The 22850-nt window shown below is 41.2% G+C and overlaps 1 protein-coding gene across 2 annotated transcripts in view; it reads left to right on the forward strand.

The window, feature by feature from the left end:
• Positions 1 to 22850, forward strand: part of PDGFD (platelet derived growth factor D) — a 228063-nt gene that overhangs the window by 125383 nt on the left and 79830 nt on the right. Inside the window, exon 2 of one of the 2 annotated variants that reach the window (XM_070426017.1) lies at positions 22010 to 22214. In XM_070426017.1, the coding sequence (XP_070282118.1) occupies positions 22010 to 22214 (205 nt within the window). The remainder of the gene's footprint in view (positions 1 to 22009; positions 22215 to 22850) is intronic. The other variant, XM_070426018.1, reaches the window with a different exon arrangement.

Below are 22850 nucleotides of genomic sequence, written 5' to 3' on the forward strand. Positions count from 1 at the left end.
GTTTTATTAACCATTGTCACCCTAATAAATTTAATTTTTAAAAATAAATCTTCTCAATGCATTACTCTGGAAACGTCAATTTTTTTTAGAGTTGGCACTCAGGATTAAATGCGTGTGATTTTCCCTCTCTGTATAATATTTTTTAGAATTATGTTTTTTGTATTTGTGCCCTGTAACATCTACCATTGTGCCTTGTATGAACTAACAAATGCTGAATACATGTGTTAATAGTTATGGTTAATTGGGTCCAAGCCATAATGTGGTAGAATTTTACTATAAGAAAGAGGTTTTTAAAATGTTATCAGCCTCAGATAATTTATTTCTCAGATATTCCTGGGCCTCATCTTGTGCCAGGCACTGTGTCATGCCTTTGAAACTCAAGGATGAATTCATTCATTGAGGCATGAAAGGCAAACAGAAAAGGGCATACATGGCAGACAAAATGTGCAAGGGCCAGGGCCCCAATGATGAGGCAGAAACATTAGTGGCTGTGGTTCATCCCTGAGGAATGGTGTCACCTGAGAACAACACCTTGGATTACTACTCACAGAGAAGAGGCTATCACATGAGTTGGACAGAATTTCCAAAAGACATTTTAGTGTACAGAAGCAGTCTACAGGGTTTGTGAATTTTGGCTTCAAAACTGCCAGTGAACCTACATATTCAACAAATGGGATGATTGGTTAATTCCTCCTGTATAAATGCACATAAGTTTCTTGCTCACGAAATATTCTGAATTTCATTCACTCAACAATTAGTTATTGAATGCCTCCTATTGTCTCCCATTAGGTCATATACAAGAGTGAATGATGGTCTTGTTTTTCAGAAGCTTCCAGACTGGGAAGTGGAAGACAGTAAAAGGATGAGTGACTCAGGCAAAGTCAATAACATAGCACATGTTTTCTGTTACAATGTGACCCCAGGAATGATATTTCTCTTCCCCATAGCCCACTTACTCTATCATAATAAAGTACACTGTTAATTATTTTTAATACTAGAGGCCCGGTGCACAAAAATTTGTGCACTCGGGGGGGAAGGGGGGTCCCTCAGCCCGCCCTGTGCCCTCTCGCAGTCTGGGACCACTCAGGAGATAACGACCTGCTGGCTTAGGCCTGATCCTGGGTGGTAGAGGGCAGGCCCAATCCCTAGGTGCAGCCCCTGGTCGGGCTCAGAGCAGGGCTGACTGGGGAGTTGGGGCGCCACCCCCTGTCATGCACAGAGCAGGGCGGATTGGGAGGTTGTGATGCCACCCTCAGTCACACTCAGGGTGGGGCCGATTGGGGGGTTGGGGAACCGCCCCCTGTCACACTCAAGGCAGGGTCAATGGGGAGGTTGCAGCGCCACCCCCTGTGACGCACAGAGCAGGGCCAATCAGGGGGTTGGGGCGCTGCCCCCTGTCACTCACAGAGCAGGACCCATCAGGGGGTTGGGGAGCTCCCCCCTGTCACGCAAGAGTAGGGCCGATAGGGGAGTTAGGGCACCGCCCCCTGTCACACTCAAGGCAGGGTCAATGGGGAGGTTGCGGCACCACCCTCTGTCACACCCAGAGCAGGGCGGATCAGGGGGTTGGGGCGCCGCCACTCTCACACTCAGGGCAGGGCCGATGGAGAGGTTATGGCTCTACCCCGTCACACACAGAGCAGGGCCCGTGGGGAAAGGGGGGGGGGGGGGTTTGGGCGCCACACCCTGTCACACACAGAGCTGCAGGGCGATCAGGGGGTTTGGGCGCTGCCCCCTATCACGCTGATCTGGTGCCAGGAGGCCTTGAGGTTCCGCTGATCCCGGTGCTGGGAGGCATATTACCCTTTTACTATATAGGATAGAGGCCTGGGGGCCGGCTGGTTTGCCCTGAAAGGTGTCCTGGATCAGGGTGGGGGTCCCCACTGGGGTGCCTGGCCAGCCTGGATGAGGGGATGATGGCTGTTTGCAGCTGGTCACACACCCTTCAGGGTGGGGGTCCCCATGGGGTGCCTGGCCAGTCTGGGTGAGGAGCTGAGGGCTGCTTTCAGGCTGGCGGTTATTGACTGAAGCTCCCAACTGCTCCTTTTTTTTCTCTTTTTTTAAATTTTATTCTGGGCCAGCTTTAGCTCTGGCTCTAGCTCTGAGGCTTCATATCTGGTTTGTTTGCCGTTCTATAATTGAAACAACGTATAACTTCAGCTCTGAGATCCTGGCAGGCTGAAAGCTGGTTTCTGGGTTTTTTTTTAGCTTCTACATTTGCAACATAGTACATAGTTGCTTAGAGTTGCAACTCAGAGGCCGGCAAGTCAGGCGGGGAACGTTGGAGTCTGCCATCACTGGAGCAAGCAAGCCTCATGTTCGCTTCCAGCTGCCTGGCTGCCAGCCGCCATCTTGACTGACAGTTAATTTGTATAAGGATATGTTGATTAGCCAATGGGAAGGGTAGCGGTCGTATGCTAATTACCATGTTTCTCTTTTATTAGTGTAGATAGATTACCACTATCCCATAATTGCTTACTAGTGAGAACAGCAAGTCACTCTACTAGTTTTCAAATCTCTCTAGAGGTATAAATGCAATGACACATTTACAAAAGTTAGCATCATGATATAAGTAAGAAGATAAAGAGGTACAGTGCCAGCTAAGTCTTTGTAAGACATGTATCAGACACCCACAAAGACTCTCACAGATGAGGGAAAAGATCAAGACTTCCACATTTCAGTTACTGTTTACAGATTACTTTCATGTTCTAGCACTTGGGGTTTATGAAGATCACTAATCAGATGGACTATTGTTTTTGTAACAGAGGTGGGTGAGGGTGGACAGGATAGTGCTGAAGACTATGTTGAGTGCCAGACTGGACGCTTGAACTGGAGAAAGGAGATGAGGAGTGAAGTTTGAGTAAAGTGGGTGACACTCAGCCTCCAATGGATAGAGGTCCAATCTTCCTATCTGATAGCTTTGGTATTCACTTCTATGTCCTGGTTAATAAAATAGACAGGAAAAATGCCCACAGAATACTAAAAAATAGTGCTGAGGAGACAGAGATTTCTGAAAGTTGAAAATGTCAGAGATTTCTTCACAAAATTCACTTTACTAAGACCATTATTTCTCAAGTGTTGCTACATGCCAAGTGTGGAAGGACAGATTTTCTGCCAACCTCCCTTCACACCAAACATATTATTATAAACACCCTTTTCAGAGCAAGAGCTAGGTCATATTCATTTTTTCATTTCCAAGAGCGGTAATGGTGCTCTGTCCCTACTGAAGTAGCGTGCATACAGGAAATATTGGTTGAATATATAGTTCGTGTAGACTTTTAAAACGTGATAGAAACACAAGCACAGCAGTTGTTTAATCTGACATCAGTGGCCACGCCGGCTGCTTTCCTCCTCTTTTTCATGCACAGAGCCCTGATGGGTAGACATGGGCCTCAGAGGAGGCTCAGGCAATCTTCACGCTCTTCACCCAGGAAAAGCACAAGTGAGCCAGTCACGGCAGTTCTGTTCCCCTCTGGAGACTGGCATAAGCCTGAGAATGTTTCCAGATTCTGTCCAGTGAGATGGAGGTAAACCCCTCTTGGGGAGGGCATGGGGTTTCCAGGAAGGTTTCTGATTTCCTAAAAAGAGATGCATCTGGGGAAAGGGCCTTTCTTGGCCTCTGAACCCAACCCTGTGCGGACGAACCAGCTGGAGCTGCTGGAGCCATCTGTCCCATCCTGAACAGAACTGTCAACACATCCAGGACAGCCAAATAGAAAGCTGGAAGCCATGGCTACATAGCAAAGCCTTGAGTTTATCACCCCTGAATAAGTTCTACCTGCAGACTTCCTATGTGAGGTGACGCATGTTCTTTAAGTCATTTTTAGTTTGATCATCTGTTACCTGCAGTCTGAATTAGCCTATGAGCTCAGTGGATGATTGAACATATGTTGCTATTCAAATAAAGTAAAAGGCCTCTCCTTTGCAGAATTTCAGGCGGATTCATTCAGCAACTAATTCTTGAGAACTTACTATGCTCCCAAAATTGATAAATAAAGAGAGAATACATTGATATTGAAATTTCGGACTCTGTAGCATAGATATGAAATAGTAAAAGCCTGCTGGTGTTCCATCCAGTTTTCCTGTGAGCTGTTTACATGCATAACAGGAGTGGGTCTTTAGCCAGAGTGAAAATAGAAATGGAAAATGTGTGAATAGCTAAATGGGACAGCCATGCAAAACCCTCACACAGAATCATAATTTGGTGAAACATGCCATTCTGAGGAGTATAATGCATACTAGTCCCCTGGTACTTTGTAATTTATGCAGTTTTCACACTTCCCCAAGCCCTATTTTATTATGTTTATATCTCTAGTCTAATGTAAGCACATATACTAGTTAGAAAATCATGTTTTGAAATGTACTATTTTCTTTAAGGAAAATGTTAAATAGGTATTTTCGACGTGCACAGGTGCTTTCAAATGCTTTTTTCTATTCCATCTGCTAAGTCAAAGATGTCTGTACTATTTTATTTTGAAGTACGAAAAGTTTTTCATGACTTGTAGTTCTTTGTGCTTCTGAAGTGGGAGCTTTTCTAAGATTAACTTGAAAATGTAGCTTTGTTCTCACCTGAGATCCGTTGAGAATAAAGTAAATCAGCATTTCTTTGTCAGGCAGTAGGCTGTTAATCTAAGAAGAAAATAGAACCCTGTTTCAGTCCCAGGCTACTGGTAGCATAGCATCTGTAACAGTCTCACAGAAGATTAGGATCTCTAGCTCAATTTAAAAGTTAGAATTTTGTTGAGGGTGTTCCAGGAAAAAAAAAAAATCAGTCAGGTTTAAAAACAATTACTCATAGTTTATGAATACAATAAAAATATCAGAAAATAACAGTTCAGAGCAACAGATCCCCTGGAAATATTCTAGATGCCTTAAGATGATGGAAATAGAAAGTTATATTTTTCCTTTGCAAGAACAAGAATAACAGAAGAACCCAGAACTTGCCTGGTCGGTCTGCCTGGTGACATCATGCTAAGGATGAAACATGAACCTATTCTCTCCAAATTTAGTTCCTGATTCCCATCAGGCACTCTGTACCTCTCAGTAAATGCTTAGAGTGATGGGCTACTCTGGGGCCTGTCCCAGAAAATAGCTTCACATTTCTTTTCTGCTAGTCATGTTAGAGATTATCTGTTTATTATTAATACAGAGGTGGGCAAAAGTAGGTTTACAGTAGTGAGTACTCAAAACAGAGTTTATTCTGGTATTATTTATTTGTATTATAGCTGTAAACTTACTTTTGCCCACCTCTGTATATGGGTTCCCAGGGAGCCACACAGATGCTAGTATGTCATTAGTCATTTTTTCCGTGTAGCCTTCCAATTTGCTAGCATAAACCATAGTAGCCTCTGAATTTGCCTATGGGTACAAATAGATTCCTTTTAGCAATTTATGTACACACAATTATGCCATTCTCATTATTTATTAAATGATAATATGAATGATCCTTTACTAAAGGCCAGATCTTTTTTCTATTGAATCTGAAATAAAATGATTTTAGATTACAGTGATTCAACAAGGTATTAAGCTTGACTTATATTGACATGTATTTCAAGGGTATATTGCAAGCATTTTTAAATCTCTAAAGGATAAAATGTATTAGAAGTTCCTAATTTGACAGTCTGACTCTATCATGTACATATATTTCAAACATATGACCATGTCTTAGTCATTTAACTTAGTTTTCCTTATTACAGATAGTATTATTTGCTGTTAAATTTTTGCTTTAAACTTATGGCTATAGAGGGTAAGCAGGCTAATCTTGAGATGGAAAACAATTTCATCTGCAGTTATCATGTACCAACTCCTATAGTTCCTTTATTTGTTCACTTATTTACTCCTGCAGCAAACACTTAAATTCACATCTGCTAGATGCAAGGGAATGTGCACAGTGCCAGGACCATAGACAAGCTTGTCTGTGTGTTGTGACCAGCACCAAAAGTATTGAGATGAGGAGAACAATGAAATCCAGTGAATATTAACCTCATTTGTTCAGTTCTTCCCTCTTGATCTGCTTGTCTGATTGTCTACACTTGAGGTTAGAGTCGGTGATGTAATTAAGATAAGTCATGATGTCAATAAATAAAGACTAAAATAAAATTTGTCTCTGTTACACATACGCAAGTGACTCCCTGCTTCTGAATAAGTGGACTAATGAGGACTAAGGTGTAATTTTCCTTTGCACTTCAAATAGGCTAATAAACATTCAGCACTTATTGTAAAACCTGAACATATTTAGTAAATATTAGCTTTTGTGAAAATCATTCTTTTAACTTAACATTTGCATGTATTCTGAAGAATATGCAAAAGATGTTCTACATACATTTAATTTACCCAGAGATTCCTTTGCTGCTAGATATGTAGACCACCCATTTTTTCTTTGTTATTTCCAAGCAAATATTCATTCAGCAAGTATTTATTAGGTGCCCCTGTGAACAAGAATGCTATCTAGACACGCATAATCTTGTAACAGGCAAGAGGAAAGTTAAGTGTAGAGCAACAAGGAGACGCAGAATATGACTCAGTATTTAAATGAGGGATATAAACAAGAAATAGCAAAAACATACTTCTATCTCTGCTGCTGGGCCTATGCCAGACATTGTTAATCATTTCCATTTTTCCCACTTAACATAGACATGGGCTCAGAATCCCGTTCAGGCAGTGCTGCAGGAAGCCTTCGCCATTTGAGTGTTCCTACCCAGTAAACTATTTGCCATCTCCAGCAAGACGGCAAGTTCTAAAAAACCATCAAGATTACTTCCTCAATATATTTTTCTGGCACCTTAGCACTGCTTTTCTTCCTCCATCGTCATCAAGTTTTCATTCATGAATCCTCTACCCCTATCCATTTCTCTCCTGACCATCTCTCCCAGCAACATTGCAATGATTTATAGTAAAATAATGAGATGGTATTTTGGGTCTGGATAGATCAGGCTGCCAATTAGAAAACAAAAGAACAAGTCTTCAGTGTGTGGGAAGCAGGTAAGGATTGCAGCAGTTGCAAGAACTGTTCATCAGTTTCCAGTTCTTCTTTTCTTCCAGGCACCCATCTTGCTAATAGTCAGGTCTGGCCATGTGATTAGCTTTGGCCAGTGAAATGTAAACATAACTATTTAAAATGCCAATGGGCAGTTATTAATCTCCTGGTTTCCCCCTGCCTTGACTGTTAATATCACCAGGATGATGCCTCCTTAGTTTAGGTCCCAGAGTGAGAAAACATGAAGCAGAGCCTCACCAATCCAACATGAACATGTGGTATTAAAACCAGTGAGATCTGGGCTAGCATAAACCTCTCCTGACTAATACCACTCCATGCCTATTCTTAGCACAAGGGAAGAATCCGTAGAGGAGGCTCACCAGACAAGGTAACAATATTGAAGAGACTTGTAAAACTCAACATTGATTTAGCAATGGCTTTTGTGGGGGAGGGAGTCCACATTGAAAAGACACAAAATGCTTTTTTAATAAAATGATAATAGTATAAATTTATCCAAAAAAGTATAATAATTTTTATTTCATTGTTCCAGTGAAAGTCCAAGTTCATATATTCATAGACTTCATAAAGGAAGGGAGAAGGAGAAAGAGATAGAAACACCAATGATGAGAGAGAATCATTGATTGGCTGCCTCTTGCATGCCCCACAATAGGGATGGAGCCCACAACCCGGGCATATGCCCTGACCAGGAATCAAACCATGACCTCCTGGTTCATAGGTCGCCACTCAGCCACTGAGCCATGCCGGATGGGGTCAAGCCTTTTTTAATTGACTTTAAAAAGTCTTCAAAATTACTTCTTCCTCCAGTATTGGCGCACAACTTCAAGGTAATATGACCTTTTTTGTGACCAGTGAGTGTGTGATCTTGATTTGCTTAGTTTAGTACATGTAAAGGCTCGGAATTTTAAAGAATACTGAAGAATACTAGGAATTCATCTGCATTTTCTATAATTATCATGTCCTTTTTAGCTTACATGAGTTACATATTATTAGAGTTAAACAATTCTCTTGAAAGTTACCAACTTTTGATAGGTCAATATTTAGCACCATCTCAATGCATGGATTATTTGCATTCATATCTTACAGTGTTGACAATTATTTGACCTATTCTGAGATATATGGTAATTCCCGCTGCTTTTAATTTTATTGTCTTAGGTGGGAAAAAATGTATTTTGAACCTCAAAGACAAATAAAAATTCAGCTTTATTTACTTGTATTCATTACCTCAGCTTTGGTCCTATAAAGCACTTGGTTATTTCTTTACAAGAGAATATAGATGAGATAGCTTTTATCTACTTTTTATTATGTTTGCATTATCAATCTATTTTTTCATACTTTTTTATTTTAGTGCAACCTTTATAAAGGCATTTTAAGTGACACTTCCATGTCCAAATATGTTAAAATTCATCGATAGCTGATGCTACCATGCAAATATCTGAGGTTGAAATTAGATTAATAGTCATCTCCTAAGCATGACTAAATTTACACACACAAAAGTTAAAACAACTATGTCCCAACTTGCTCCACTTCCTACAACTGGAAGTTACCTTTAACAATAATCATATTTTCCTAAAAAATGTTCTGGAATTTGGTAGAAAAATGACTGAATCTGTAAATAGCACTAAAGACATATAGTTTAATAAACATTTAAATATAATATATTTAAGTATTCATAGATATTATATGAGATATAACTAATATACATATAATGAGCCATGTGATTTTTATATTAACTCTTAGTTTTCTCTTAGGAACTGATGTGCCTTTAGTCAGATATGGACTAAAAAATGCTTTTATCTTGCCACATGAATCAATTTCTTAATTTTTTAAAAGATTTTTTTATTGATTTTCAGAGAAAGAGGAAAGGAGATAGAGAGAAAGAGAAACAGCGATATGAGAGCAAAACATCCATCGGCTGCCTCCTGCACATCCCCTACCTGGGATGGAGCCCACAACCAGGGCATGTGCCCTCAGTGCCCAGGATGGCACCCAAGCAACAGAGTCACACCAACCAGGGCTGAATCAAGTTTTTAATCATTAGGGTATTTCAAGATCATCTCTGTTCCACACTGTTCAATCTCATGTCAGCCTTTTTGGATTTATTACTGCCTCCTAAAACTTAACGTATTAAATAATTTCAGAAAACTCTTACTGTCTGTCACACTTCAGTCTTCCAAGATGATGCTTATAGGAATACGAGGGGCCCAGTGCATAAATTTGTGCACCTTGAAAGGAACTGTGGCCTGCAAGACTGAGGTGGGCACAGGGGTGGGTCTCAGCCCATTCTTCATGCCCCTGACTGGCCCTTCCCACCATGGCCCCCTGGTCCCCTGTCTGCCAGCAGCCCCTCTCCCACTGCTGCTAAGTCACACAAGCTAATGGTGCCAGCCCTGCTCATACCCACTAATGGCACAAAGCGATTGGGGCTGGTGCCAGCAGCGGGTGTGAGCAGGGCTGGCACCATCAGTGGGTGTGAGCGGAGGCTGCTGCCCCGATTGCCCCTCAGGAGCTGGGGGAGGTGGAGAAGTCCTCAGAAGCAATCGGGGCCGGCAGCCACTGCTCGCACCTGCTGATGGCGCCTAGCGATCAGGACCAACACCGGGAGCCAGCAGAGGGTATGAGCAGCAGCTCCAGTGCCAGCTGCAGGTGCGAGCAGGGCCAGCACCGGCAGTAGGTGAGAGCAGTGGCTCCAGTGCCAGCAGTGGTTGCAAGAGGTGGCTGCCAGCCCCTATCACCCCTCAGGAGCAGGGGGAGGTGGAGAAGACCCGAGGGATGATAGGGGCCAGCAGCTGCCGCTCACACCCGCTGACATTGCCAAGTGATCGGGGCTGGTGCTAGACGCTGGCAGCAGGTGCAAGTGCCAGGCAGGACCATGGCACGCAGGAGCAAAGAATTTTCAGTAACCACCAGAGGCTCTCCCCAATGACAGTGAAAAGCACACCGCCTTGGTCTGGCATCCTCGCTCACCTGCTCCACCATCCTGCTGTGGCAGACGCCCGCCATGTTCTGCACTCTGCTGCTACCTGCTGCCAATGCCTGCCATGTGCTGCATGCTCCCCCCGGTGGTCAGCTCACATCATAGCAACTGACTGTTTGGTTGTTCAGTTGTTCTGCCATTCAGTCTATTTGCATATTAGCCTTTTATTATATAGAATTTGTTTTTCTATAATAAATGTTTTCTGCTAAATGCAGTTCTTCCTGTCTATTACTTTTCTTTTTATTTTGCCGGTTATCATTCTATATCTCTGAGCTAAGTTGGGAGTGGTTGAAGCAGATATTTTTGTCATTATGGCTGTCCTGTTTTCTGGATGTTAAGTTCGTATTATAAAGATCTCTCTTCAGCAGCCTTTGATTTTATCATACTTTCAGTCATGCCATTCAACCTCACCTACCTCCATTGGCAACATTTCAGAATTCCATTGTTTCATTTTTTCACATCCTTTACTGGTAAACATCACAGCACAAAATCTACAATATAAGGAAAGATATTTAGCAGAGAATTAACTAATATGATTTATAGTATGACTATTTTAGTGCAATCTTTAGTTTCACTGATTTTAATTTTCAAAAATAAAACCAAAAATCATTTCCATTTTAATATAATTTTATATCACTTCTGTAATCTATATATAAAATAAAAGCTGTTTCGAAGGAAAGACTATGATTTCTCAGTGTTGTGCAATATGAAACAAACTCTTGCACATTAAAATTTATAGTGAAGCATGGAATAATTCCTATGGATGTGGTACTTTGGACAATTACTACACTCCTGATGACTATTTCTGGCAAATTGTCAAAAAGACTTTATAGTTCTTCCCCTCCCCCCTTTTTGATGGACTCAGATTCTTAAAGAAAAATAATTTGAGCTCAGGGAATTATCAAGTGATTACTCTTTAAAACATTTTCTCCAAATTGTTATTATGAGAAAGGTTGCTTGTGAAACATTAACACATCAGTTTGTACCAAAAGAAGCTGTAGTTTTTTTTAAAAAAAAGATATATAACTGTCAACCAATTCCCTCTTCTCAAATTTTCATAAACATAAAGGCTTCTCTACTGCTGAGTTCTGAGAAAAGTCTGATGGAGAATTTTGAATAAAAATCAGCTTTGCTCTCGAGTTGCTTAAAAGCCAGCGGAGGGAGCATAGCTGGCTGTTTAGAAGCTGACACGGGCTTTCGGAAGACCAGCTCCCACTGGGAACACTTGCCAGGTGTCAGCCCTAAATTCGTGATGATGATTGTCCCACCAACAGTCCGGGAGAATGAGTGCGTGGATGGCAAGCTGCAATGCCTTAGGAAACGCTGAGGGAAAAGACGTCAAAAATACCTTCAGGCTGATTTTCAAACGAACTGTGTTCACAGAGTCTAATTTTTACCTTTAGCAGCTCACCCCGTGGAGGCTCCAACCCTGTGCCTTTCAAGTTAGGAGGTAATTTATGGAAAGTTACCTAATTACATTTACTTTAATCCCGATTCTTATTTTAGGGTCTCTTCTACAAAATGACCTCTTCATTTTAAACTTAGGGACACCCTGCCCTTCTCTCTCTCATATTCTCTATCTCTCCCTTTGTTTCTTTTTCCCTCTTCAATCATACACCATACTACTTCTCACCAATAAAGGTGCTGTATTGTGACCAAGGACATTTTTCTATACCATGTTGTTATTGGTTGAGGCAGGGTGCAAGGGTAGTTTAGTAATTAAACTACCTTGGGTAACCAAGGTAGTTTAGTAGTTAGTAGTAGTAGTAGTAGCCGTAGTAATACATTAGGCAAGGCACAGACCTGACTCTTGATATTCTTGCTGAGCTTGTTATATTCCAAATTAGATAATTGGATAGGATGAGAAGCTGTGAGATCTAGTCAGTCACCTGGCTTCATACATTGCTCAACAGATATGAGACTAGTTCCTATACATATGCAAGTATAGGAAAACAGATAGTATGTATAGGGTTTAGTACTATCTGGTTTCAGGCATCCACTGTGGGTCTTGGAACTGGTAAGTGGGACTGCTGGGTATTTTGAGTGTCTCCATATACCCAGACTGGCAAGGCACTGGGGTCAGGTTAGGGAGCAAGACTGGTTCTTTCCCTCAAGGAATTTAATATTCTGCATGTGATTTTCTTTCTTTTTTCTTCTTTCCTATGAAACTTTCAAAAAAAATTTAAAGCACGTTGAAAATCATCAGTTTTTCTCTCTTATACCTAACCAGCCTCTCAGAAAGAAACCTCTACTTAGATTTAAAAAGAGCAAATGATAGAATATACTGTTTCTACACCAAAGGATTGATTTGAATTGCTCTGTAATGTGTTCAAATTGATGTGCTAAATGGCCATTATGTGCCCAGGACACTTTTCTGGTTGACAAGAAGTAATAGTTTGCTGAATAGTATGTGTTGAACATCTGTTAAAGTCTTATTTTGGCACTCTTATTTTAGATAATAGCATACAACCATATATAATATCAGTGTTAGATAGCTCATTGAAGACTTTGGATTTCAGATCCCATGTCCTATCGTCGCCTCACTGGTGTCTGTTAGTCACTGTCCAGCCATGGCAATTGTATCCCCTGAAAAGAAAATTGTGGAGGTGTTATATCATTTATGAAAAGAGCATAAATGCCACATTACCCGAAGCAGAAGCAGGAAAGTTGACACGGTGTGCCTAAGGCTGCTGTCTCCTTTAGTGAGAAAATCACCAGGACTAGAACAGGATGGAGCTGAATTCAAGATTCCACTCCGACACGTGCCAGCCTTTCTTTCTCTTGACTTAAAATAAGCACTTTAACTTATCTGTGTTGATTTCATTACCTGTTAAAGTAACAAAACTAGGTTTAACTTAAAAGAAAAGACAGAATGAAAGCAATGATATTTACTGCCTACTTTTTTGTCAACTTATATTTCTGATAGACTTACAAAAGTGAATGCTTCTGAAATATACTGCACCCTAAAAAAGTAAGTGGTCGCATTGTGGTTGCTGTTTTGCAGCTGAAGTGAGAAGGGTTTATATATCATTCAACTACATTCTGGGTAAACATTGTTTCTACTGTCAATGTTAGAAAGGTCAAAATCTCTAGACAATTTTTATGAGAGTTTGTTTGATCCAAACTGACAATATACGCCAGGGTGCATGGTCTCAAATCCTCCGCAGAATAACAGTTTTGCAGATTCTTTTATGCAGTTTAAAGAAGGGATGTAAGGAAAAAAATGCAGAAAGCTAGGCAGAGACTGGATTACAAAATAGTTAACAGGATTAGGTGCTCTTGTGAGAGCTAACACCCACTTGGAGGGGAATTACTTCTGGAATTTCAAAGGCGTCTTAACTTAGATGCACAAGAACAAAGGACAGGGTTGACTTAAAACCTTTCACTAAAGAAGTTATAGGCCTGCCCTGGCCGGTATCTCTCAGTTGGTTGGGTGTGGTCCGATAAACCAAACGTTTGCAGGTTCAATTCCCAGTGAGGGAAAAATGCCCTGGTTGCTGGCTGGATCCCAGGGAGGGGGCATGCAGGAAGCAGCCCATTGATATTCCACTCTCACATCAATGTTTCTCTCTCTCTTTCCTTCCTCTCCCTCTAAAAATTAATTAGAATATATGATCAGGTCACCCTGTGAAGTTAATTTCCATCCACACTGTGATATATTGCATGATCAGAGAACAGCCATTTTACAAGTGAAATTTTGTCATAAATCCCTTTGCAAGTTGGGAATTTCTTGATTCAATGACCATTCTTTGCTTTGGGCCTGAAGCTACCAATTTAGGGCTTATGACTAAGTTGGCCCCTGGGTGTCACATGGGGACAGTGGTGCAGAAGAGTCCGTCTTCACTGTTCCACTGAATTTCTGTGAGGTGGCACAGCTTGCAACTATATCATTGCTTATTCCTATAGAGTCTTGGATGAAATAGTTTAATCTTTATGTCAGCAACTCAGTATCTGCCCTTTGCATCTTATGTTGTCATAGATGATATAACTTAAGAAGAAATAAAAATATCACCTTTATGTGTAATTTCATTTCTCCTTAAATATACTTTCTTTGACTTTTCCGTGAAATGGGGAAAGCTAGCTAAGGGGTGAGAGCCAAGTGTCCAGTGTCAAAGACGCTGAGGTTTGTGGCCTCTGACCCTAGGTCATTGTTTACCAGAATTGAAGTCCTGGAAGAGGTTCTAAGGTCAAAGAAAGGACAGCGAGCCCATGACAAGCCATCAGTTAAGAGTTAAGGTTGAAAATCCACATGAGTTACAGGTTCAAAGCTTGGGGGTGGAGGAACTGGGGAAGTCTACAATAAGAAGCAAACTAGTAGAAAGCATGACATGGTCAGTGAATCTCAAACTTTAGGAAGCGTTGCAAGCACCTGGCAGGCTAATAAAAAAAGTAGCTCTGGACTCCACCTGTAGCATCCTTGCTTCTATAGGTCTTGGTAGAGCCTGAAAATTTGCATTTCTAACAAGCTCCCAGGTGATGCTAACGATGCTGGTTTGGGGACCACATTTTGAGAAGGGTGGTTCTAGATGAATTCCAGAGACAAGTGACAGTGCTGGCGGTGACTCTTCATGAGCTCCTGGAATACTCTGCTGGGTTAGTTTGCTTAAAGTGTTGGAGACAGGACAGATAGATATAGCATCTTGACTTTTTTTTTCATTTTAATTGCTTTTTTTAAAATAAAAAAAATCAAATGAACAACTCAGTTTTTGAGGATACAAACCTCCTTCTGTATTAAAATGCAAAATAACGTACATTTTTGCCATATAAACATAGAAACTCTGTGAAAAATGATATATATCATGTTTTTGTAGTTATACAGCTAGTACAGTGCTCTGTTTAGAAGTGTATGTTCTGGCCCTAGCCAGCTTGGCTCAGTTGACAGAGCGTCAGTCTGCAGACCAAAGGGTCCTAGTTTGATTCCAGTGAAGGGCACATACCTCAGTTGCAGGCTCCTCCCTGGCACGGGCCCTGGTCAGGGTGCTTGCAGGAGGCAACCAATTGATGTGTTTCTCTCACATGGATATTTCTCTCTGTCTTTCCCTCTCTCCCACTCTCTCTAAAAAAACAATGGAAAAATATTCTTGGGTGAGGATTTAAAAAAAAGTGTGTTCTGAAGATAAACTTCCTAGGGTCAAATCTTTTTTTTTCTTCCTGCTTTAATTTAAAATATTATTCCTGATATATTTACTAAGTTTTTTAAAAATCTTTATTGTTGAAAGTATTATATATGTCCCCCTTATTCCCCTTTTGACCTCTTCTAGCCTGCCCCAGCCCCTGCCACAGGCCTTCACCACCCTATTGTGGGTGTCCAAGGGTTATGCATATATGCATACAAGTTCTTTGATTGACCCCTTCCCCTCCATCCCCCCACCCTCTCCCCCCCCCCCACCCCCCCCGCCTTCCCTCTGAGATTCCTCAGTCTGTTCCATGCTTCTATGTCTCTGGATCTGTTTGATTCTACTACTAGCTTTGTGCCCTGTGGTCACAAGTTTCTTAAACTGCTGGAGATTCCTTTGTAAAATTCAGATATTATGGATCACATGGGTTGTTGTGAGGATTAAATAAAGTAAGGTATTTAAACTTTTTATGGTGTGCCTGGCACATAATAATTGCTCCATAAATGTTTGCTATTATTGGAACACCAGAGTAAATACCTTCATTCAGAAATGAAACTTTGTGTATAATACTTGGTAGTGATCTCAGGTTTAATTTGTAGGTTTCTCTGTGTTTCTATATTTCATTATAACTCTCCAGCTAAGAATAGCACTAAGTTGACATGAAGTTATCAATTATATTTAAACAATGTGACTCAAAAGTCGAAGTGGATTACAGAGAGCAAAGAATCTAAAAGTCTCTAGCAAATTTCAGACTAAGAAGGAAGAACACCTTCTATATATAGTAGTTCAGAGCATCAGCGCTGGGACCAATTGCCTGGTTTTGTATTCTGACTCCACACTTCACTAACTCTATGACCTTGAGTAAACTACGTGACATCCCTGTGCCTCCGACTCTTCATCTGTCAAATGGTGATAATAGACTCAGCAAGTTTATTTGTTTGTTTATTTTATTGTTGACAGTATTACAGGTGTCCCCTATCTTTCCCCGCTTGGTCCCCCTCCACCCAGCCCTGCCCCACCACAGGCCTTCACCACACTATTCTCTGTGTTCACGGGCTACCCATAGATATACGTAACTGCTTTAATTAATCTCTCCCAGTCCCTCTCATGCCCCTCCCCCTCTGAGATCTGAAGTATATATGGTCTCTCTCTCTCTCTTTCTTTCTCTCTCTCTCTCTCTCTCACACACACACACACACACACACACACACACACACAAGGTCATGTTTAATAGAGTTTAGATGCTGTAACTGAAATATGCAAAGTGCTTAGAAAAATGCCTTGAACAAAATAAGCGCTATAAAAGTGTTTACTGTTGATCTCTAGCTTGTATATATGTAGATTTGGGGAGTGTTTTGTTTTGAAGGGAAAATAAATCAGAAATTAGATTTTTTAAAATTTTTTTGGCCTCAAGTTCAATATACTGCAATATAGGTCTGTGGTAACTTCATAAAACTGGAAACAAGTTTTTTTTAATAAAACTACAGACTTCTTAAAAATATAATTGGTGTTTCATTTAAAAGCAGAGTTAGTACTCTTATGATAGTCTAGTCTTTCATAATGTTCTAGAAAAAAAGAAGTCCCTTTTCTACTGGCAGAAATCTCTATGCCAGCACATATGAAGGATGCTCACTTTGTCATTGACAAGTTCTGTGGTCTTCTGTGTGTTGATACCACTGACCTCTCTGTCCTTGAAATTGCCTCTTTCTGGGCAACTTGACATAGACATGGCACTGCTGTGGGTCCCCTGCCTGCTCCCAAACACTGCTTCTCTGATTTTCCAAGCAATTCTTTTGTCATCTGACCCCCCGCCCCCCGACATGTGTGCAGCACCCACGCTTTAGCCTCCTTTCTGCAGACACTTCCTCGGGACCCCCCCACCAAGGCTTCCCCTTTCCTCTCTAAACAGAGACCTCATCTGTTCTATTCCCCCACATTAAGTCCAGCGTTATAGTCCCAGAAGCCTGCTAAAGCTTCCACTTGAATTTCTCATTGCCACACTGAAACCAGACTTCTATTTCTTCAAAATTGTTTCCCCTACCCATTCTGCTGTGTGTTAGGGTTACCATGCTGGGTGCTGGCCTTTGCATTAGCATGTTGCTCCTGTCTCTTGATTTTGTTTTTTTCTGATTTGGACTTACTGCTACCTGCCATTCTAGGTCAGAACCTTGTTCTTTAGCAACCACATAGTTTCCCCCATCCAAGATTTCACTTTCTACAGCTTCAGTTAACCAAGGTCAACTAGGGTCCCAAAATATTAATTCCAGAAATATACAATTCATGTTTTACATTGCACACCAACCATCCTGAGGAGTGTGATGAAGTTTCAAGATTCCCACATCATCCCACCCAGGATGTGACTCATCCCTTTGCCAAGTTCTCCACACAGTAGATCCTCCCCACCCATAGTCAGGGAGTAGCCTTCTTAGTTATTAGATCAACTGTAAGTATCACAGTGCTGTTGTTCCAGTCACGCTTATTTTACTTAATAATGACCCCAAAGTGTGAGAGTGGTGATGCTGGCAATTCAGATATGCCAAAGAGAAGACACAAGCTTCTTTCTTTAAGTGAGTTAATAAGGAAAGAAGTTGTATCCTGAGGTTGCTAAAGTCTACAGTAAGAACCAATCTAACCTGTGAAACTATAAGAAGGAAAAATAAATTTGTCCTAATTTTGCTAGTGTACCCTAAAGTGTAAAAGTTATGGCCACAGTATGTGACAAGTACTTAAGATAGAGAAGGTATTAAATTTATGGGTGGAAGATAATGTTCTGATTGATGGCAATGTGGTGCACCAGAAAGCAATGAGTCTACAAGAAGACTTTAGCAAGGGATCCTCTGAAACCAGTGACCACATTCACATAACTTTATTTTAATATATTTGAATTTATTTGAGAGAGAGAGAGAGAGGGAGGGAGAGGGAGAGAGAGAGAGAGAGGGAGGGAGAGGGAGAGAGAGATAGAAACATCAATGATGAGAGAGAATCATTGATCGGCTGCCTCCTGCACACCCTGAAACCTGAGCATGTGCCCTGACGGGGAATTGAATACCGGTTCATAGGTCAATGCTCAACTACTGAGGCACACTGACCAGGCCACATAACTTTTATTAGGGTGTATTGTTACAATTATTTTGTTTTATTAGTAGTTATTGTTCATCTCTTACTGTGCCTATGTATAAATTAAACATTAGCATAGGTTTGTGTGTATAGGAAAACACACATTACCACAGCTTTGTGTGTTTAGGAAAACACAGAGTATATACAGAGTTGTGGACTATCCTGTTTCAGGCATCTGCTGGGGGTGCTGTGCCCCCTGAAGATCAGGGGGACTGCTGTGCCTCCTAGAAGATGGTCCCACCGCAGGTGCTTGCCTTCAGATGCTCTACTTCCAGGTGTTCTCCTGCAGGTCATTTTCCACAGCACCGACAGGCTGATGACCTTCCCTTCCACTAGCCTTTTACCCTTTCCAGAACTTTCCAGTTTCCACCTCTATAAAGTGCAGGTACATTTGTCTTTCAAATCTTTCTGGAGTTAGCTTTTAAAGTATGTTTCCACCCTCAACCCCCCAATATGAACCGTTGGTATGTGCTTAGGCACACCTTGTACTCACCATGCCAGCCCTGTAGCTCCCCCTGCTCTGATAAGTATGCGTCAACTTTGTTTTTCAGGTCTTCAAAGACAACTGCTCTCTAAACATTCTTAAATTATATTTGAATCTAACATAGTCTCTGGAACAGTAAAAATATAAAATTACATAAATGTAAAAATACAACAACAAAGAAACAAACAAACAAACAAACAAAACTGAATATTGCCCCTGAAAGAGACCAAAGAGAAAATATGCTACTCAATCTTCTTATTTTACAAATGAGGAATCTGAACACCTGAGATGGGTTATTTAAAAATTTAATAGTTACATATTCGGATTTGTGGTTACCTTCTATTCATGGCACATGGTATCCGTTGCTATTTACATTGTTGATATAAAGTTTTATCTAGAATAGATTTGCTTTTGATTAGAAATATTAATTTAGAGAAATTATAAGTAAATAATAGTACTGAAGATAAGAAAATATGGCAAAAATGTGAAAGTAATAAAAGATAGAAGGATTGAAAATATCGCAATGCATTGATTAGAGTTTGTGCTTAATAAATGATTGTTGACTGGCTTGTTGAAAGCTCACACCTGTCTCCCTACTCCTTAGCAAACAGCCTTCACCCACTTACAGCAGACAAGTACTTTTCATGACTACATTTTCAGCATAAGGTCAAAGGAAGAGAAGAATAACAGGTCAGCTGGTAAAACTGTTTCTGGCCTTGTAGGCTTCCTTTGACTTTAACTGAGCTCACTGGAGGTGGTGCCTGCGGAGCCAGTGCCCTAGTCTGCAGACAGGAGTGTGGACTTCCTTCAGCCACCTCGCTCTTCCTAGAACTCTCTTTCCCACACGAAGTTTAACTGGGCAAGTGCAACACTACAAACAGCATGAGTAAAGAAAGTGAAGTGGAAATTCCCATATGCACAGGAATATTTGTAAAAGGGAGAGAAGACTACATTCCGCATGCTGACTCATTGTTCACATGCCTTCTCTTATTTTGGAAACTTTAAGAGCTATCCTCAGTAGCTTAACCTCTGAGTGGTTTCCGCCAGTACTTTAGACCTTCCTGACCAGGCTCACTGAATTACAGGCCCCCGAGTGAACTCTGCAGAGAAACAGAAATAGGCTGTGGCTGGAGTCTGCTTATAGAGGGGCCTAAAAAGCCGAAATCTAAAGCGCAAAGAATTCTGGATACTGGGAGAAATGAAAAATGGATCCACCGTGCAATGTAATTCTGATACAAGCTACCTAGAGTTAGGTCGGGTTTCACAGGTTAAGGGCACAGTCCCTGCAAGACTGCACTTCAGACACCAGCTGCAAGTTTGGTGGTCCCCAGGCTACCCACACTTCCGACCAGCTGGCTACAAATTCAGCCTTTCCCACAGTCCCTCAGGTTTGAGAATCTGCTAGTGGTGATGTAAGAAGTCCAAACCTGTAGATAACTTCTTAAAAATATGTTTTGATTGATAATAGAGAAATAGGAAGGGAGAGGGAGAGAGAAACATCTATCTCTGTGGGCTGCCTCCTACACACCCCTACTGGGAATCAATCCCACAACCCTGGCATGTGCCCCTGACAGGGAATCTAGAACCTGTGACCTCTCTGAGCCACACCTGCTAGAGCCTGTGGAGAATTTTTATAAGAGTTTATTTGAGCCAAACTGAAGACACATGCTGGGGAGCGAGCTCTCAAATGCTCCAGAGAATAACAGTTTTGCAGCTTCTTTTATGCATTTGAAATTAAGGGAGGAATTTAAGGAAGACTCTATGGAGGGGGGGGAAAGCAAGGGGGAGGAGGTGAATTACAGATTACAGAATAGTTAACAGGATTATGTGCTTTTTGCAGCTGGTTATGGCTTTTTTCAAAAGTGTGTTAACCTAGATTCGCAGAAACAATGGACAGGCCTTGCTTAAGGCAAATATAAACTTCTTACTAAAAAGTTATATGCCTGGGGCCTGACTACCCACCATGGCCTGCCCAGTTAAGAATTTATGATCATGTCACCCTGTAAGGTCACTTTCCATAGAACCCCCCCCTTTTTTTTCATTCACACTAGAACAACTCTTTGAATTTAAGAAAGTACTGTAGTTAAAATTACAATTTTACTACAAAATGTACAAATCGGAACCAGCCAAGTAAAGAGGCACATATGGCAAGCAAGTCTGGGAGGGTCCCAAGCATGAAGCCTTTGTTTCCTCAGGACAGATCGCCTTCTCAGCACATCAATGTGCATCACCAACCAGGATGCTTACCCAAGCCCCAGGGACCAGAATCTTTCTGGGGCTTCATTCTGTAGGCAGGATTGATTGAATCACAAGCAATGTGATTAAACTCACTCCCCAATGCTCCTTCGCTCCAGGCTGATATCCAGGCTCAAAGCTCATGTTGGTCTTTCTGTTGAGGCCAGCACCCATCCTGAAACTACTTAGGGGTTCCAAGTATATCAACTCATTAGCATAATGTGGTCCCAGGGGAGTACCATGAAAAAGAACACTTCTATTACTTGCAAAATTCTAAGGGTTTAGAAGTTCCCTCTCAGAAACTCAGGACAAAGACCAAACAAAAATACTATTAAACAAACAACACACAGAAAATAGAAGATGAATTGGACCTATTTAAGCCATGAAAAACTAACACAAAAAAATATATGATTTTTATGATGGAGAAACCATGGAAAAATGTCATTTGAATGTAAAATGAGGGTCATTAAACATCATTAGATCTTTAAAATGTGTTTTTCACTCACGGGTTCATTTATACAGCATTATTTATTGAGTGTCTACCTCCTATGCTAGTCAATGAAGGTATACCCGTACACTGCCCCTGTTTAAAAAATAATAATTTTATTTGTATTACATTAAAAAGAGGAAGGATGGTGCTGAGGGGTGGGAGTGGCTGGGGAGAGGTCAATAGGGGGGGAGGGAAGGAGACATATGTAATATTAAACAATAAAGAATTTAAATTAAAAACATAAAAAAGAGGGAGAATGAACTAGTTGAAATTATTTGCTTGTTTTAACTACAATCAAATGAACCTGAGTTCTGGGATAATCATTAATTTTTCCTTGTCAAATATGATGTTAAAGAGAGCCCCTCAAATACAAAGCATTTGTCGTCAAGTCTATATTGGAGAGGAATTTTGGGAAGTGGGGGTTATAGGAGAAATGTATATGTTGTTTGTTTCACCAGAAGGCTACCATTTGGTCTTATGTTTTTAAACAAAATCAAGAAGTGCTTTGAAATGCGATGTTTTTTAAACTGTTCTTTTTTTGCTTTCCTGTAATTGGAGCAACATACTAATTTCTACAAGTTGTGACTACTAACAGAGAGCAATCACCTCACAGACTTGTACCGGAGAGACGAAACCATCCAGGTGACAGGAAATGGCCACGTGCAGAGTCCCCGCTTCCCAAACAGCTACCCCAGGAACCTGCTTCTGACATGGCGGCTGCATTCCCAGGAGAAGACAAGGATACAGCTAGCCTTTGACAATCAGTTTGGGTTAGAGGAAGCAGAAAATGATATCTGTAGGTAAGTGGAGAAAAATGTCCAGTTTAGAGGACTCTTCCAAGGTGAAAAATAAAAGATGAGTTAAAAAGCATCACATTAAACTCCCCTTTTGGGCTCTTTGGACCTGCTCAAGATGTACCACTTCTTTCTCAAAAAGCCTTATGTCCGTCTTAAAGGACAAAATAAACTGGGGCATGGACGGTGCTGTGGAGGGGCTAGTAGCCTCACTTTCACACCTGTCAGAGCCAGGCTGCATGACCCCCAGCCCCCAGAGAAGGCAGGAGTCTGCAGGCCGCAGTCTTGGCCAGCCTACAACAGCCTCTGTGAGTAGATGGATGCATCCCATAACCCTACATCACCTGCAGCCAAGGCTTGTGGCTCTGGCCCAAGTCAGCCTTGGGCTCAAGGAGTGTGTACCCTACTTGGCTCCAGGAACTAATCAGACTATGTAACCTCTGCACAGTAACGGTTCCCGCAGCACTGGGAGAGGGTGATGGTGAGGACTTACAGCAGTGATGGCGAACCTATGACACGCGTGTCAGAGGTGACACGCGAACTCATTTTTTTGGTTGATTTTTCTTTGTTAAAATGGCATTTAAATATATAAAATAAATATCAAAAATGTAAGTCTTTGTTTTACTATGGTTGCAAATATCA

Source organism: Myotis yumanensis, unplaced genomic scaffold (genome assembly GCF_028538775.1).
Source record: "Myotis yumanensis isolate MYYU_CA2020_CCGP unplaced genomic scaffold, mMyoYum1.0.hap1 SCAF_10, whole genome shotgun sequence".
Classification (NCBI taxonomy): Eukaryota; Metazoa; Chordata; class Mammalia; order Chiroptera; family Vespertilionidae; genus Myotis; species Myotis yumanensis.